Consider the following 16,281-nt stretch of genomic DNA (forward strand, 5'->3'; position numbering starts at 1 on the left):
CAGCCACACACTCTTGGTGTGACCTTGGCTGATGCCTCTCCCAGAAGCCCAGTGGGAATTTGAATACCTAGCCCCTAGTTCTGCAGCCAGGCTCCCAACTCATTTAGCCATACTCACTCTCTAACAGCTTTTTTTTCCTTTTGTCTCCCTATAAAGCACAGGGAAGATGTGACAGCAACCACATTCGAAGACAGAATGAAGTTGCAAGGATATTATCAGAAGAAAAACATTTTGTTATGTTACTATTCTGTACCAACCTAACAGATGATGGAAAAACTATGCATATAAGATTTTCTCAGTACACAAAGTACGAATAGTTTTTTAAATGCATTTTCAAGATAGTGGAAATGCAGGTTTTCTATTTTCTCAAGTCAGGATAGTAAGAAGGCTTCCAAAATAAACTGGAACAAATATCTAAAATAAAAAGGAGGGGGGAACCCTGATGAATCTACAGTAGCTGGGATATTATAGCTTTAGGAAAAACAGGTCAGCAAGCTCTGCTGTTCAAAGCTGAACAATAGATGGGGAAGGACTAAAGGGTAATGTGCAGAATGATCTTTATTTTTAGATGCAAACTTGTCAACTATTTGCAAATACAGGACAGATTGCTTTTAAGTAATAAAAGGATTGCCTCGGAGATGAAGCTAACATTAGAACTACTATACTTTAAAGTATCAGGACCAACCTAATATGAAATTAGTTGTATATGATCAATTAACATGCACATTTTTGTAGTGTAAAGGGCCACTGAGGCGAAAAGCTGAGTAGGTTTAGGATTTAATTCCCATGCCATCTTGGAATGGCTTTTTACCTGGGGAGGAGGGAAGTTGGGTATGTTTTGGCTCTAAGATTTTGTTTATTAAACAGGCATGTACACACATGCAAGGATTATAAGACACTGCTCAAAATCTGAAAAGCAATCTGTAGCCAGGAAATTCCATCTTCCAAAAGGTTCCCACAGTTGAAAACCCAAACTATTATTCAGTTTGGAATGTGTTTTACTTGACTGATCATATGGAGTTGCTCTGCACAATATACACAAACAACCAAAAATGTGCAAAGTTCCCAACTTTGCACAAGATGTCACTTAAAAACAAAAACAGCCTTTTGGATCGCAGCCATTATTTTCCAAAGAAATAGCCATGTTATTCCATGGAGGTGTATCAGGGGAAAACAATAACAACAACACACAAACCAAAATCAACAGATAAAACCGTTTTTGGCACCTTAAAGATGAACTGCTATATTTCAAGGTGAACTTTCATGTTCAAATCCCCTTCAGTTCGTCTTTAAGGTGCCACTACATTTTTGCCTGGGTTTTCTTCTTTGTTCTGTTTTTTATGTTTTGGGTTCTTTGTCTGATGAGCCATTATTTTGGTGATGATATAGAGCCAGCTGGCAAGTACTAAAATGAGCAGCTGCAAATCCATACACCCTACCAGACATTCAAACAGAGCACATCACTTATTCACACGTAAGCTGAACATGCTTATTCAATCATATGTATGGTGGAAGGCCCAAAGCCCTCCACGCTGACATTTTAATTGTAAGAAATCACCTAAATTACTTAATGTATTTCCATGTTTGATATAATGGATATATTTGGCCAAACAGAAACTTCTGATCTTTTCCAGTATGGTGACAGCAAGTGTGTACAAACAAAACTCCAAAGACATCACTTCTCATTACTTTCCCTTCTCTATGACAAAAATATATTTGTAGCCATATTTTCAAAACACATAGTCATTGAAGGAAAAATCTTGATGTTGCTATACAATAATAAAACATAACAACCTTTTTTAACCTGGGAATGTGACAGAAAATATGTCTATTCCACGGATCATGATATAGTCAAAGAACAGACAAAACAATTTCAAACTTAGAGGGATTTTGGGCTTCCATTTAACAAACAGCAATCCTGCACACCACATAGCTCTTTTTGAAACCAAGGCAAATGAATCCTATTTGCTTATATGATCACATAAGGGTGATCATCTCTCCCTCACCTCCCATACGTATATATTCATATTGACATACTGTACTTGATGTCACATTAGCTGCAAACGTGGGTGTGTACAGAGCTGGCAGGAGGGAAAAACTGCTGTGCAAACTACCTTTGTCCAAGTGACTTTTCTCCAATTCGATTTTAGCCACTGATACATCTTCTACAGTATATCATGGTCTACTCACTTGGACTGAAGACACTGTGCAACATCTCAGGAAGAGATAGCACTGACATGTGAGTTACTGGTAACTTAACATCTTAGAGACTCAAATACAAACCTTGCATTTGTATGTTATCCATTCATACATTGTGCAATTATCACAGAGCTATGTTGTAAAAGAAAAAAGATACCAGCATGATCTATGGCACTGTGACATTAATAACTGTATTCTAATTTTTACTTCATAAATATCTACTATATAGTAATTCTACTATTTATTTATTTATTTATTTGTTTGTTTGTTTGTTTGTTTGTTTTATATCCCGCCCATCTACCACTCTGGGTGGCTTACAGAATATCAAAACAATTTAAAAAAAACATAAAAACATTAGCATACAACAATAACAAATAGTACAGGAATAAATAAATAATAAATAGCAAAGCAAAGAAATCAGTAGTTGACAGGAGGGAAGGCCTGGATGTACATCCATGTTTTCAGCTGGCATTAGAAAGTACCCAGCATAGAGGCCTCGCGAATCTCCGGAGGAAGGTTGTTCCAAAGCAGAGGAGCCACCGCCGAGAAGGCCCGGCTTCGTGTCTTTTCCCTCCGGGCCTCCCTCGGCGTCAGGCTCCTCAGCCTCACCTCCTGACTCGGATTTCAATATCTCAATACTCTTCTACTTGAATTCAAGATACTCTGGGTTAAAATTCACTCAAAGCATGGCTAACAATAGGTCTTAGTTACATACAGCAGTACATGCCTAGCAGTACATACCTAGTGCAGTAGTCACTAGAAAGGAATCATAAAGCAGAGGATCACACTGCTAATCAAAACATTTTCTTTGCACATACAGTTCAGGCAAAATATACAGTTTTGGAGACAGAAAATGATATTTTTACTGACAAAATCCTGCCTCTCTAAATGTATTTTTAGACATTCCAAATAAATTCCAAATTATCACTGGATTTTTCCACTTCTCAAAAAATCTGCAAAAACTTAAACTATACACGCAGTCAGTGCTTCAAAGACCTTTAGTACAGAATTCTTCCAAGATTACTAACTGTGCAAATATTTCAAACTGCATGAAGTAAGTAAAAAGTCCCAAGGTTTAGTCTCAGGACCCCTGCTTGCAGTCTGCTGCTAAAGAGAAGCTGGTTTTGTCCAGTTAGTGCCTGGAAGGAACCACCTAGGAACCTATGTATGCTACTTTGAACTGTGTGATAGAAAAATGATGGCATATAAATGAACAATATATATTTAATAAATTTACTATGTTTGTTACTAGCCAAGATCAAACTATATGCAAAACCATGCTGATATGTCATTTTAATTTAATAAAATAGCAGCTACAGAGGTACCTAATCCTTCTTCATGACAAACAAATAACACTAAAGGGAATGAGTTTTAGAAGCCCTTTCTTCCATGCATATATTTATACTTTCAAACTTCAAAGTAAAACCATATGCAATATTAGAAGTTTAGGCATGATCAGATTCATGTTAAGTCATTATGTTTCTGAGGGCTCTAATTATCAGTTCTGTTTTAATACCTGATTAAAAGCACATGAAGATATAAATTCTATTTTTTATAAAAAGATGTTAGTCTAGTTGAAAAGTTGATTAGCATAGCTACTGTCGATCAGTCCAGTTTTTGAGGAGATCAGAAAACTGTGGTGGTCTTTTTTCCCCCACAAATAATGAAACAGGTACTCCACAGCATTTCCCTCTCCCTTCTGGAACAATACAAACATCATTACATTAAGCTATAAATCTTACCCTGGCATAGTTTAATAATTCCTGTTATGATGATGACAATTAGGGCAATGACTTTGGCATAGGTGAATGCATCCTGCACCCTTGTTCCCCATTTAACATAAGCACAATTTATAAACGTTAGAAGACCTAAGAGACAAAAAAAAGGGAAGCAACGGAGGCATTAGACAGTGTTTGTGGTTGTTTTAAATCAGGCACTGGCATGAAATGCAGTTCTGTGCCAGGATTAACATGTCACAACTATGTATTAATGCTAACAAGCGTAACAGGCTGGGTTAAGAAGAACTACATCACTTAAAGGTGCTCGTAATATAATCTCTTAATTGTGATAACCTAAAAATGTGTTAAGAGTGAACTACAGACAAGAGAGGGCTTCAGGAAACACACATGCTTTACAGAGAGCATCTAGAAGCCATGGAAATCCATGGCTCAAGTCCAATCTAAACATTATTCCAAAGAATGTCATCTCATAATCAACAACTTGTATGCTACAGAAGACTGGAAAACATTTCTTTTTAACAATGTTCTTGTTAAAAAAGAAGAAGCACCAAGTAAGGTACTCTGCTATATGATAAAAAGGACAGTACGTTTAGGATTTCTTTGCTTTTAAAACGAAATGGGATGTGGACAGCAGGAAAGCTCAAAGGCAGTTCTGCTTTTACATAGTTTAGTGTTTGTTGTTTAGTCGTTAAGTTTTGTCCGACTCTTTGTAACCCCATGAACCAGATTACACCAGGTCCTCCTGTTTTCCACTGCCTCCCAGAGTTGGGTCAAATTCATGTTGGTTAATTTATACTAAAATATGTATCAATGATTATATACTCTTGAAACATTTCTTAATTAAGCAATTGTCTGTGTGGTACACTCCAAAAACACAATTATTTATTATGAAAAACTTTGGTTGAAACTGCTATTAGTAAAACTAGACACAGAAAAAGACTATTATGTGAAGTCAGTTCTGCAGAAGTAGTAATTAATGCTACAGCAATTCAAACCTGAAACATCAGCTTTTACACAAGGCAATGTGTTTTCCATGTTATGACTTACATAAACAAGAATACAATCTCTTTCTCCATTAGAAATGCTTTCCAAAAATAGTAACTGAATTAGATAGCAAGTAAATAATGATTTGACGTAACAGTAAAATGTAGTTTTCCCCTTCTCTTGGTTCTTCCATTTTCAGGTTGCTCAAATAAAAACATCCTAGAATGCTGAAATCATCCAGATTACAGTTAGTGACAGCATCTAATCCCAATTTCCAAACCTACTTCAAACTATGGTTTCAATACAGGAATAGGAAGTGAATCAACATTTTAAAAAGGACAAGATAGCATTTGAGCCCACAAGTTTGTGATGCCTTCAACCACAGTCTGAAGGATCTGTTTTATTTAACAAATAAAATAAAAAATAAATGGTATTTAATAAATGTAGCTTAAACAATGAAAAGGATTGGAGAAAATCTCTGCCCTACATAAAACTATATCCTTTGCAATACCAGCATTACTCAATATTAAAATAAACAGACACCAAATTAATATTTTCCAAAACAAACAAAAAAGGAAACCTAGAATGATGAAAGGAGAATTTTCTCTAGGAAATCCGGGCCTTTTCTTTTTATGGAAATAAATCACTTATTAGAGGCAAGACAGATTTAGTGCTGGAATTAAATTTACCTGATGAAATTAGTACAATTTCAGTGCACTGTACTAACTTCCTCCATGGCTCTATATAAATCTGATGCCATCACTAATCAGCAGTTCATCCCCCCCCCCCAAAGATCTTTTCCATGGGACCATCAGGGGATCACTATGTTGGGGGGGGGGGGAGCAACTATTTATAATTAGTCCTTCTGGGTTAGGGTTTCATATTTGGTCAGAAGGATTTAACATTGTAAATGCATAATAGCAACAAAATGCAGTTCAAAATTAAACTGTATTTTCTTTTACCCACTTGGCAGCATTGATTCCCATGTCTGAGAGGGCTTATGTTCATTCTTAGAAAGAATTCAGTGTATGTATTTCATGCATACTCTTAAATGAGGAAGGTTTTCACATAACCTCAATGGTAGAAAACTGTTGCATGTTCCATCCTTTACTAACAAGTCCCACACACTATCAATTAGGTGAATAAAACTTGACTAAAAAGACCAGGGGCTGAATGGTTGCAGCGTTCCTTGTATAATTAGACACAGCATGTCCTTTACAATGCTAGGAAATGAACAGCTGAGAGTCACATTTTCAAATGAGACTAAAAGTAACCTTTCTAAAGGCTGCATAGTGCATCATTATTACTATCATTCCCTGCAGCACAAGTTGTTTCTGTTAAGCCAGGCCTATTTGACTAGCCAAACTAGGCACACAGGGAGCATTTTATTAAAAAAAGAACTTACAAAACTTCTCAGTAAACAAGAGAATTATGAAATCCTTCCTCCTCCATATAACAGGAGACTGTTTACTGGTTTCCATCCACAGCTCCTTTGTCCTACCCAATTCCTAAATTCATAGGTCTATACAAAGATTGCATGAGAATTATGTGTACTCCTACACTTGAAACAACCCTGTTGTATACAGCTGTGAATAATGCTCTCTAAAACATCACTGAATCCAGGAAAGGAGCTCTGTCTTCACTATCTCTTGCAAGCAGGAAATCAAAGTACTATTCACAAAAGCTGCAAGTCTCTTTAAATGTACAAGGTACACCTCAAATCTCTTGTTCTTCCCCACAAATATACTAAAATCACTCTAATTCTGATATGAAAAAACAGACAAACTGGAGTGTTTCTCAGTCAGAATCCAAGCCACTTGCACTGAAATTCAACCAATTAAAAACTAGCTTTGAAAACTGCCCTGATTCTAAGGTCTAAAAACAGAATCAGAAAATACAGCATGGCTGTAGTTAACTTAAGCTTGGAAAAGAAAACACAAGATTTCAAACACTTAACACAATAAAGTTAAAGTCACATTTGCTTATAATAAGGGGAAAATAAAGAGGTGAGAGAAGATAATGGCTGCTTTCCCACAAATGTATCCCAGCTTAATAAAAACGAACAACCTTTTCTCCTACACAAACAGAACAGCTCAGTGAAATCCAGAATTCTGCTGTAATCATAGTTTCCCATTCTTCTGATCATTCTCAGGAAATACAGCCCATTATCCTGCCAGCTGAGCATAAAGCTCTGCCCACAAAGTTTCTGCAATCTATACCTTGCAGCCAAGTGTGTTTCTTTTCCTTTTTTGGACTACTACAACTCTTAGAATTCTCCAATAATTCTCCAGACAGAATTCTGGGAGTTCCAGCCCACAGACACATGCCTATAGATTCTTACACACACACACACACACACACACACAGACGGATTTCAGTCACCTGGAACAGGGCCTACCTCAGAGGATTCTGAAAAAAAAAATGGACAGAGCATTCTGGGAGCTACAGTTTAATACAGCTGGGAAGGCATCAGGTTGGGAAAGGCTGTGCTAAAGAAACCTCAGACCTGCATAGTCTAGCAATGATTTTCTGCCTTTAAGTCAAAACATATTCCTCTTGTTGGCCAACCAAGACAAGGGTTATCTATCATGAGCATCTGTGCAGCATTTTAACAATGCGGGCATGCTTGCCTACTCTTTTTATACAAGCCCTAATGAACGTTATGACTCTCAGGCAAGTGTTTTCGTCCCACCAGTTTCACGAGCACGTCTGGTGAGGACTTGAGAGATTACTTTTCTACGGGTGATCCTAAATTATGGAACTGTGGTTACCCTCTTCCTTCCTTTCCTTTTAATAGCAATGGAAGACCTACTTTTTGGGGGAGCCAAAAGACAACTAAGATGGAAAGTTTCAGTGGGCTTTTAAATTCTGTTTTATCATTCTTAAATAATATTTAATATTAATTAATATTAATTACTAATAATATTTAATTATTTATATGTCACACTTCTAAAAATTTAATTCCTATGTTTTAAATTATTTGTGGATTTTTAAATATTTTCTTGGCTACAAGGAGAGAAAGGCATGATAGAAATTAAATAAATAATCAAAATAAAATAGGTTTATGGGTTTAGGAACAGTGAAAGGAGAGGACAAATACTTCATATGGCTTGCAAATGCTTTACACCTTTCAAGGCAAACAATAAGCACCCATGCAATCCCTTCCTGCTGCCTCTGCTGGTTATTTTCCTTGAAGCATCCTGTACCATTGAATTGCAGATTCTTTTCAGATGATGCTCAGTTGGGTTTTTCTTTTCCTCAGGCTTTGAGAAGCTTCAGGCCTAACCAAATGTTATACACACACAAACTTCTACACCCACAACATACTTACATATACAAGCAGCTGCAATAAGACGACAAGCAAGATAAGGAGGCTGACAGGAAGGGAAGACCGGCTGCACGATGTAGTTAGCAAAAGTTATTGCAATAATAGCCTGACTGGTTGGCTCAATTATTAGTAGTGATGTCCACAGGCGTATAAAAGCAATGAAGCTTCCAAAGGCTTCCAAGATATATGCATAACTGGCTCCTGATTTAGTAATAGTGGTTCCAAGTTCAGCATAGCAGAGAGCACCAATAACTGAAAAAATCCCCCCTATTGCCCAAATTACTAGCGACAATCCATATGATGTGCTATAGTTCAGTACTCCTTTGGGGGAAACAAAGATGCCCGAACCAATCATGTTTCCAACTATTAAGCTGACTCCATTTAGAAGAGAGATTTCTTTTTTCAGCTGCATTGTTCCTTGACTTTCTTCGTTTGTTTGAGCATTGCTGCTTTGATCACTTTTCCCATCTTCTTTGACTGACTGATATTCAGTCAGTCCATGCAGAGGTGAAAAGTTGTCTCTCTCTGCCATCATGATATCAGCTTCAGTCCACTGTCAGCACCAACCCCAAGCTACAAGAAAAGAAAGAAGGTAGAATTAGTGGTGGCACAGGTTTTATTAGAAATTAAGAATTCTTCTTCACTAATATGTGGCTGTCTCCTCCCAGGGGTCCACAAACAACTGCATGCACTACTAGCCAGCAACCACTTGTACTTGCCACCAATCCCCTCTTCCTGAAATCCTCTGACATGCCCAGATGTTTAGGAAACAGAGTCTTTTCTCATTTGTACTGTATCCTGGAGAACAAGAGGAGGTCCCTGTTCTTTGGAAAGATTTGTGATGTTGTTTCTCTTTTCCAAAAAGTGCACATGAGGGGACTATAAGCTTTGTGTTCCAGGGACCAAGAACACCCACCCTGGATGAGTAGAAAAGGAAGAATTTCTGGATGCTTCAATTTTAAGAGATCAAAACAAAATGACAGAGCGGTGCATGTATACTGCTTGTAGAAGATGGCCGATTCCATCTCAGCATCTCTAATTAAAGAATCTCTATTCAAAGGTCTGGGAAGAAGTCAGTAATAGCTGATACAGTGCATCTGAAACAGTATTCTGTGTTATGCTTCAGAAATCATTTAAGGAAGGCCACTTTGGCGTTGCACACAAATTCTTCTGACATTTGAGTTCATCTCAGTGTAGAAAACATTGTCACTAAATAAGCCCTTCTCCCACTGTCACAATATGAAACCTTAAACACCAGAAAAGGGGGTGGGTGGAATTATGGACACATACCACTGAAACTGGGTGTTTTATATTAACGTAAGACAAGTGAAGATAAATATGGGAACAACCTATTCAGTTATTGCTCTCTTAGTTAAGGAATGCCCTTTTGCATTTTAGGGCGCTCCCCACAAAGTCCTGTTCTTACACAACCCCATTCATTTCAAACCACATCAAATATTCAGGTCATGGGCCCTCAGCTTGCCTTTCACTGCGTTCCAGGCATCTAACGGTGAAAGCATCCAATTAGTCCATTACAATTACTGTATTTCTACAGATTAACGCCCTGTCTGGAAAACCCAGACATATCCATTTATTGCCACAACATGTGGTAGTCAATGAATTATTAGTCCACTTGGAATTTCAATACTTTTATGTTAACATTTTTAAGTAGTTTAACACACATATATATAGATCTGTCTATATTAGACAGCTATATAAAAACAAAATGTTGGTATTTTATTAGATGCACTTTCATTTTCATTTAAACCATTTCACCAATCATGAAATGTCAAGAATCTAGATGAAACTATGCTAAGGTATTGGGGGGGGGGTTTGAATCCACAAGTTAATCCCAATTAGAGTAGAACCACCCAAATAAGTGGAGGTTATATTAGTATTGACTTAGCAAGTTGCCACCATTAAGCAGGTCTCTTCTTTTTGGGACCAGAAATGACATGCCAAACAAAGATTCCATGTTGTAGTAACTATAAAACTCTCATGAAATCATATAATTACTGAATTAAAAGAAATGCTAAAAGAAGCCAGAATATATATGAAGAAATAGTAATACAAATTACCATGAGTCTTAGTAGTAAGAAAAATGATTAGTTAATTACAACAATTTTTATTTTCAAGACATACCCTCTATCATTTAAAACAATAGGGATTGTTTATGGTGGAAAAAAGAAAGGTAATGCTCGGCTTATTAAGAATAAAACAATATAAACAATTGTAATGTTACACTGTTGCTTAATATGATTTAATAGTGACATTTAAAGCACTGTTTATAAAAGATACAAAAGAGTATCTCTGATAAACTCGATATAATCAGCCTTTGTTGTTTCCAATTTCAAATGAAATCACTCTGCATAAAAGTCATGAAGTGACTTTGAACCACTCAAGCTCTTATCCTAACCTAATTTAGACCTTTATTGTAAGCATTAAAGATAATATCCGCGTTTACAACATCCCAGCTCCTTGAGAAAATGTCAGGATCCACACTACCTCCACAAAACATGTCAAAATTCCAAATTCAGGTTCTCTTAAGAAAGAAAGCAATACAGTACATTATAATGCAAGATGGTTTCAACAATAAACTGTAATACATATACAGATGACAGATTTTCTTCATTCTTCTTACATGTGTTTTTCCTCAAGTCAATACATTTCTCTTGGACCTAAGGTACTGTTTTCACTTTAATAATGCATGTGGTGAGCTATTACAGTAAACTGCCAAGAACAATGAGGAGATACTGCCAGGTACAAAAATACCAGCAGACAAAGTATGGTGACAATACACAAGGTTAATTCCTAACTTTAATGCACTGAAAGTCTCCAGTATTTATCACACACTGAAATGATATAACAATTTCCAACCAAGCAGCATTGTTTAGTCTGTTACTCAAAAAGAGAGAGAGAGAGAGAAAAGAACCACAGAAAGAAGAGCCTTAACGGCACCTTATACATGTTTTCATGGCTACCTTCATTAGTCACAAGCTCATACAGTATACTGTTCATACTCTTCCTCTGCAATAATTCAACATCTAATTTGCACAGTTTTACTCCTTGCCTGTCCCTTTAAGTCAACACCAGAGTGCAGTTGGAGCTCTTTAAGGGGAAAGGGTAGGCAATGTCTGGATGTTGACTGGACTACACCTGCTGCCGCCTATCCTCTCTCTAAAACAAGAGGCACCGTCCAAGTCCTATCTCCTTAATCTGGAGACAGAGAATAGGCTGTGAGGAAGAAGAGGCAATCTTAATATGAAGGCATTAGTAATGGAAATTACTTAATATTTCAGGATTTCTGGCCACATCGCCCCCCACCCACCAGCTTTGTGCTGAAGGCCTTACATATATTAAAGGATACCCCGTGCAATGTAGCAAATAGAGTGATAGACTATGACTCCAGAGGCCTGGGTTCAAATCCCCACTCAGTCACTGAAGCTCACTAGGGCTTCTGGTAAAAAACACTCCTTAAACATCTCACTTACCTTGAAAGCACTATTAGGATCCCTATAAGTCAGTTCTAAATTGGCAGCACGAAACAACAGCACAGTAAAGGCAGATCTGCAAGATGAGATCCTAAAAAAATGGGGATCTGTTTCAATTTGCTTCCCAGAAATAAATGTACACAAGGGAAAATTATTTGGAAGAGCGAAGATAAAAGAAGCAAATAGTTGAGGATTGGCTGTCACAGTGATGTCTTCTAACATGAATTCAGTCCGCTTTCCTCCATAGTCAGTTCCCATCTAGCCTCCCACACAGTTTCTAGGCAGGTGGCTTTGTGTAGGTTATAAGAGTGCACAAGGAAGGCCATTGTCTTCTCACATTGAATCTGCTATTCAGAAGGAGAATGTGTTTCTTAATGTAGATTATCTCACTATTAGACCTAGAGTTATGATAGAGTAAGGAAGGAGAGTTCACTTTTTGCTGGCACCAGTGTCTCCTGCTCTTTCTATAATGGAAGAACTAGTGAGAATTAATTTTGCATTACAATTTAGGTAGACAATCTAATGAGCTATAGTTTGCGTTATGGTTTCTTTGGCAATTGAGCAGCTTAGATAATTAACAGAAATATAATCTTATGCACACACTATATTGTTACTTCAATGCTCCTTAATACTTACACTAGACTATCTGATACTCCACCACTCCCCCAATGAAGACAGCAAATACCTAGACTATAACTAACACAACAAACTTTAGAAAAGATGGGATGCTTCCAGGCAGTTGAAAGGGAAGCATGATAACAGGAGCAATATAGTATATGCGGTCCAATGCAAAGAAGAGTGGTCAGAGCTCTACATTAAAGAAACCAAGCACCCACTAAACAGGAGAATGGCCCAGCACAGGAGGGGCAATGGCTCAGGACCACAGTCAGCAGTGTTTCTTCATTTGAAGGACAAAGGACATTCATTTGATGACCAAATGTACTCATTTTGGATGGAGAAGACAGCTGGTTTGAGAGAGGGGTCAGGGAGGCCATACATGTGCATATAAAAATCCCTCACTCAACAGGGGTGGAAGCCTTAGGTACAATCTGTCTCCTATTTATCACGCTGCCCTTTCATCCATCCCCAAAAAGATCAGGACCACACCCACCAGAAAGACCACTGTTAATGACCCATGGCAATGGGTGGAGAAGGACTGCAGAGGTGGGATTTTCACTCAACCTGTCCACTGTCCATCTAATGAGCCTATTCAGACTAGGAAAAAAGTGAAACTAATGGGGAGGATATATCAGGGGTTTTCTACCAACTCCCCCAGACTAAAACGTTTAAACCTAATAAGAAAGCAGTCCAGTTGCCATGACTCAGCTTCCAGATAACCTCACCTGGATGATTGAGAATCTTCACAAAGAACATAGCCTATAAAATAAGCTCATTGTTATTATTAGCAGCAAGTTCTAGTGTTCTAGGGTAATATGATCTTCTCTTGTAGGAGAAAAAAGTTTTAAATAAATTTGTCTTGACCAAGGCAGAACACACCGTTGCCAGTTACAACCATTCTGTTCAAAAATGAAAGTTACTTTTCCCCACAGTGTACCAACATTACATGTTCTGCGATACTCTTGCTTCTCTAAAAGGAAAAAAGAAATGCAAACAACTGGATTCCGGGAACTCCATTATGTTCACAGGCAAGCTTCAAAGAAACATGCCCATTGCAATTGTTCTCACTATTAATATACTGAGTACTGACTCTGGGAGCATACACTTTCTGCTCTAACATACAGTAACTGCTTTCATCATTCCACTGACAGCTTTGACTATGGAAAAGAACAGTATGTGCTCAAACATTAGTCATGTTAAATCCAAAGACAATCCACATTCACTAGGGTTTGCAAGCCAGCCACCAGTTAGTACTAAGCATTGTCATATTCAGAGTTGAAACATAAGATACATTTAGCATGTTTTCAGAAGAAACACTCTCTCAAGCAGTGAAAGACATCTGTTTGTCACAACATGTAATTTTCCTCACTTACATATCTTGCATTTAGATTACTTCATTGTGTGACTGGTCACTGAAAGGTAAACACAGGTTTAATTTGCAAGTCTGATACACAGGCATATACCCTTGCTCTATCTCTGAGGATATCTCACTGTGGTGAATACATTCCTCTTAATATCTAGTTAGGACCTAATGCAGATAATTTTAACACAAAATATCCCAGGATAAATTCTTTGCATACCCAAGTAGGGTAAAAAAAAACACTCCAGTTTGAAATCCTGGAGATATCTGCCAGTCAAAGATTCTGGGGAATCCTGGCCAGCTGCTCACTACACACATTACACTATATTCTGCCAGCTGCTCATACTACAAATGTGAGTGATTGAACAAACTACAGACCATAGTGCTACATTTTGCTTAGTGACAAACTGGTGCAAAATATGCTTGGCATTATCAGAGGGAAGTGCAAATCTATCAAATCAACTGCAACCCACAGGAATAGAATTCTGTCATATTTATACGAGAGACAAAGGATGAAAGAAAAGCACTAATTAGGTTCAATCACAATAGCAGAGGAATACACTGCCTGCTTTATAAGCAACAGCAGGGTATTAATATCATGAACTAAGAGGATTTACTCAGAAATGAGTCCTCTTGATTGCAACAGGCAATGGGCTAAATCAAATATTAAATCCAATTAGAGTAGACTCATTGAAACAAACTGGCCTTGTTAATCACAAGTAACTTAAGTTCCACTGATTTTAGTGGGTTGACTAACTAGGATGAACATTCTATTTAGCCCCATACGTTAAAAAAAAGCAACAAATTCTTGAAAGCTACTTGATGCACTGATGTGTGAACCTCATCTTTTTATATTTCTGTGATCATGATGAGTACCAACACAATAATTTTGGGAATCAGGGTCAGTGAGACAGCTTGTGTGGCCGCCTTGAAATAATCTCCAGGCAAAGTTATGTTGCCACAGATCCCACACTGAAGCAACCTGTGTGTAAGTTAGAGCTTCTGAAGAAGCAAACTGTGGTCCAAAAGAACTCCTTTTTTAGCAAATTGTTGATATAAATGTAAAGTATAAAGTAACTATGAAGATGTGGGTTTCAACAGTTATCTTTACATGGGGAAACTTGTAAAAAAGTTTCAATGTTGGAGGGTCGGCAGCAGAATATAGCTTGAGGCTGGACTTCAGACTCTAGAAAAAGGTTGCCCTTCACACATGATATGAGGTCATAACTATCCATCACAGTCCAGATTAGTACCATTAGTGCAATTTGTCCCAAGGACAAACCAAGAAATGTGAGTACAACCAACAATTCAAAAACACTTCCTCTCAGCCACAAAGTACAGCGGTGCCTCACTAGACGATGATAATCCGTTTCACTGAAATCGCTGTTTAGCGAAATCATTGTCTAGCGAAAAGCATTTCCCCATTGGAATGCATTGAAGCCTGTTTAATGCGTTCCAATGGGGAAGAATCGTCGTTGTCTAGCGAAGATCGGCCATAGGAACGCTGCTTTGCGAACCGCCGATCAGCTGTTTAAATCATTGTCTTGCAAAGCTTAGGTCCCAAAAACACCTGTTTGCGAGCACGGAGGAAGCTGTCAAAATTGTCGTCTAGCGAAAATCAGTTTGCGAAGCAGGGACCAAACATTGTCCAACGAAATTCCCCCATAGGAATCACTGTTTTGCAAATCGCTATAGAGATCCCAAAAAGTCAATGTCCAGCGAAAAAACTGTCATGCAGGGTAACTGTCTAGCGAGGCACTACTGTATCCACCAAGTAACAAAACACACCTATATGTAAAATACTACAAAGGAGTTAAACATTTGAAAGATGGATTTAGCAAAATATTTCTGTGTGGATATATAATGCCTCAGGCAATGTTATAATAAGGGCGATTTGCAAGGATTACTCTCGTGGAGAGAAAAAAACTCTTCATCTCTGAGCAAATTTACTCTCGCAGGGAAGGTCTATGGGGGAATGTCACAAGTGTTTCTTCTGCCAAACTGAAAGAGCAGAAACAGGCCACTCCAGAGTAACGAAGACTTCTCTCAACAGGGAACATAATCCTCGCCCCAAAACTCCAGATCTTTTGCAATACATCTTATTCAATACCAAGGTTTGATACAAGGGGAAAGTCAATAGAAGACCACCCTCCCCCAGGTTTTTCCTTGCTTCCATGTTACTGACAGCTCTATTTTCTTTGTTCTGCACAAGCACCCAAAAAAAAAAAAAAAAAAAAAAAAAAAAAAAAAACCCTTCCACTCACATATGATAATGGGAAACTAGGTTTGTCTCAGTCCAGCTAATTAAACTCTTTTAGGGTCAGACCAGCTAATGGATCATGGTCTAATTTACAATGGGTTGTAAAAAAGGAACAACCACTATATTGGTTTGTTGGTTTGTTTTTAAATAACTGGTCATTAAATACATGTTTCAGCTACAGATGGATTTTCACAGTGCTCTTAGTTCTCTAGAGAGGGGGGAAAACACACTCATATAAATATCAATAATTGTGTGAAGTCAATTTAGATTTATGGTGACCCTTTCTGGGGTCTTTTGGGTAT

General features: G+C 37.7%; 1 protein-coding gene across 4 annotated transcripts in view; it reads right to left on the reverse strand.

Moving 5' to 3' along the window:
* The window catches only part of SLC7A6 (solute carrier family 7 member 6), a 43,856-nt gene that overhangs the window by 13,553 nt on the left and 14,022 nt on the right, over positions 1-16,281 (reverse strand). For all 4 annotated transcript variants that reach the window (XM_072980514.2, XM_020805728.3, XM_078380517.1 and 1 more), the window contains exons 2-3: positions 8,254-8,823; positions 3,942-4,067 (exon numbers count right to left, since the gene is read on the reverse strand). In XM_072980514.2, coding sequence (XP_072836615.1) covers positions 3,942-4,067; positions 8,254-8,785 — 658 coding nt within the window. In that variant the 5' untranslated portion in view covers positions 8,786-8,823. The remainder of the gene's footprint in view (positions 1-3,941; positions 4,068-8,253; positions 8,824-16,281) is intronic.

This window comes from Pogona vitticeps, chromosome 10, assembly GCF_051106095.1.
Source record: "Pogona vitticeps strain Pit_001003342236 chromosome 10, PviZW2.1, whole genome shotgun sequence".
NCBI classification, from domain to species: Eukaryota; Metazoa; Chordata; class Lepidosauria; order Squamata; family Agamidae; genus Pogona; species Pogona vitticeps.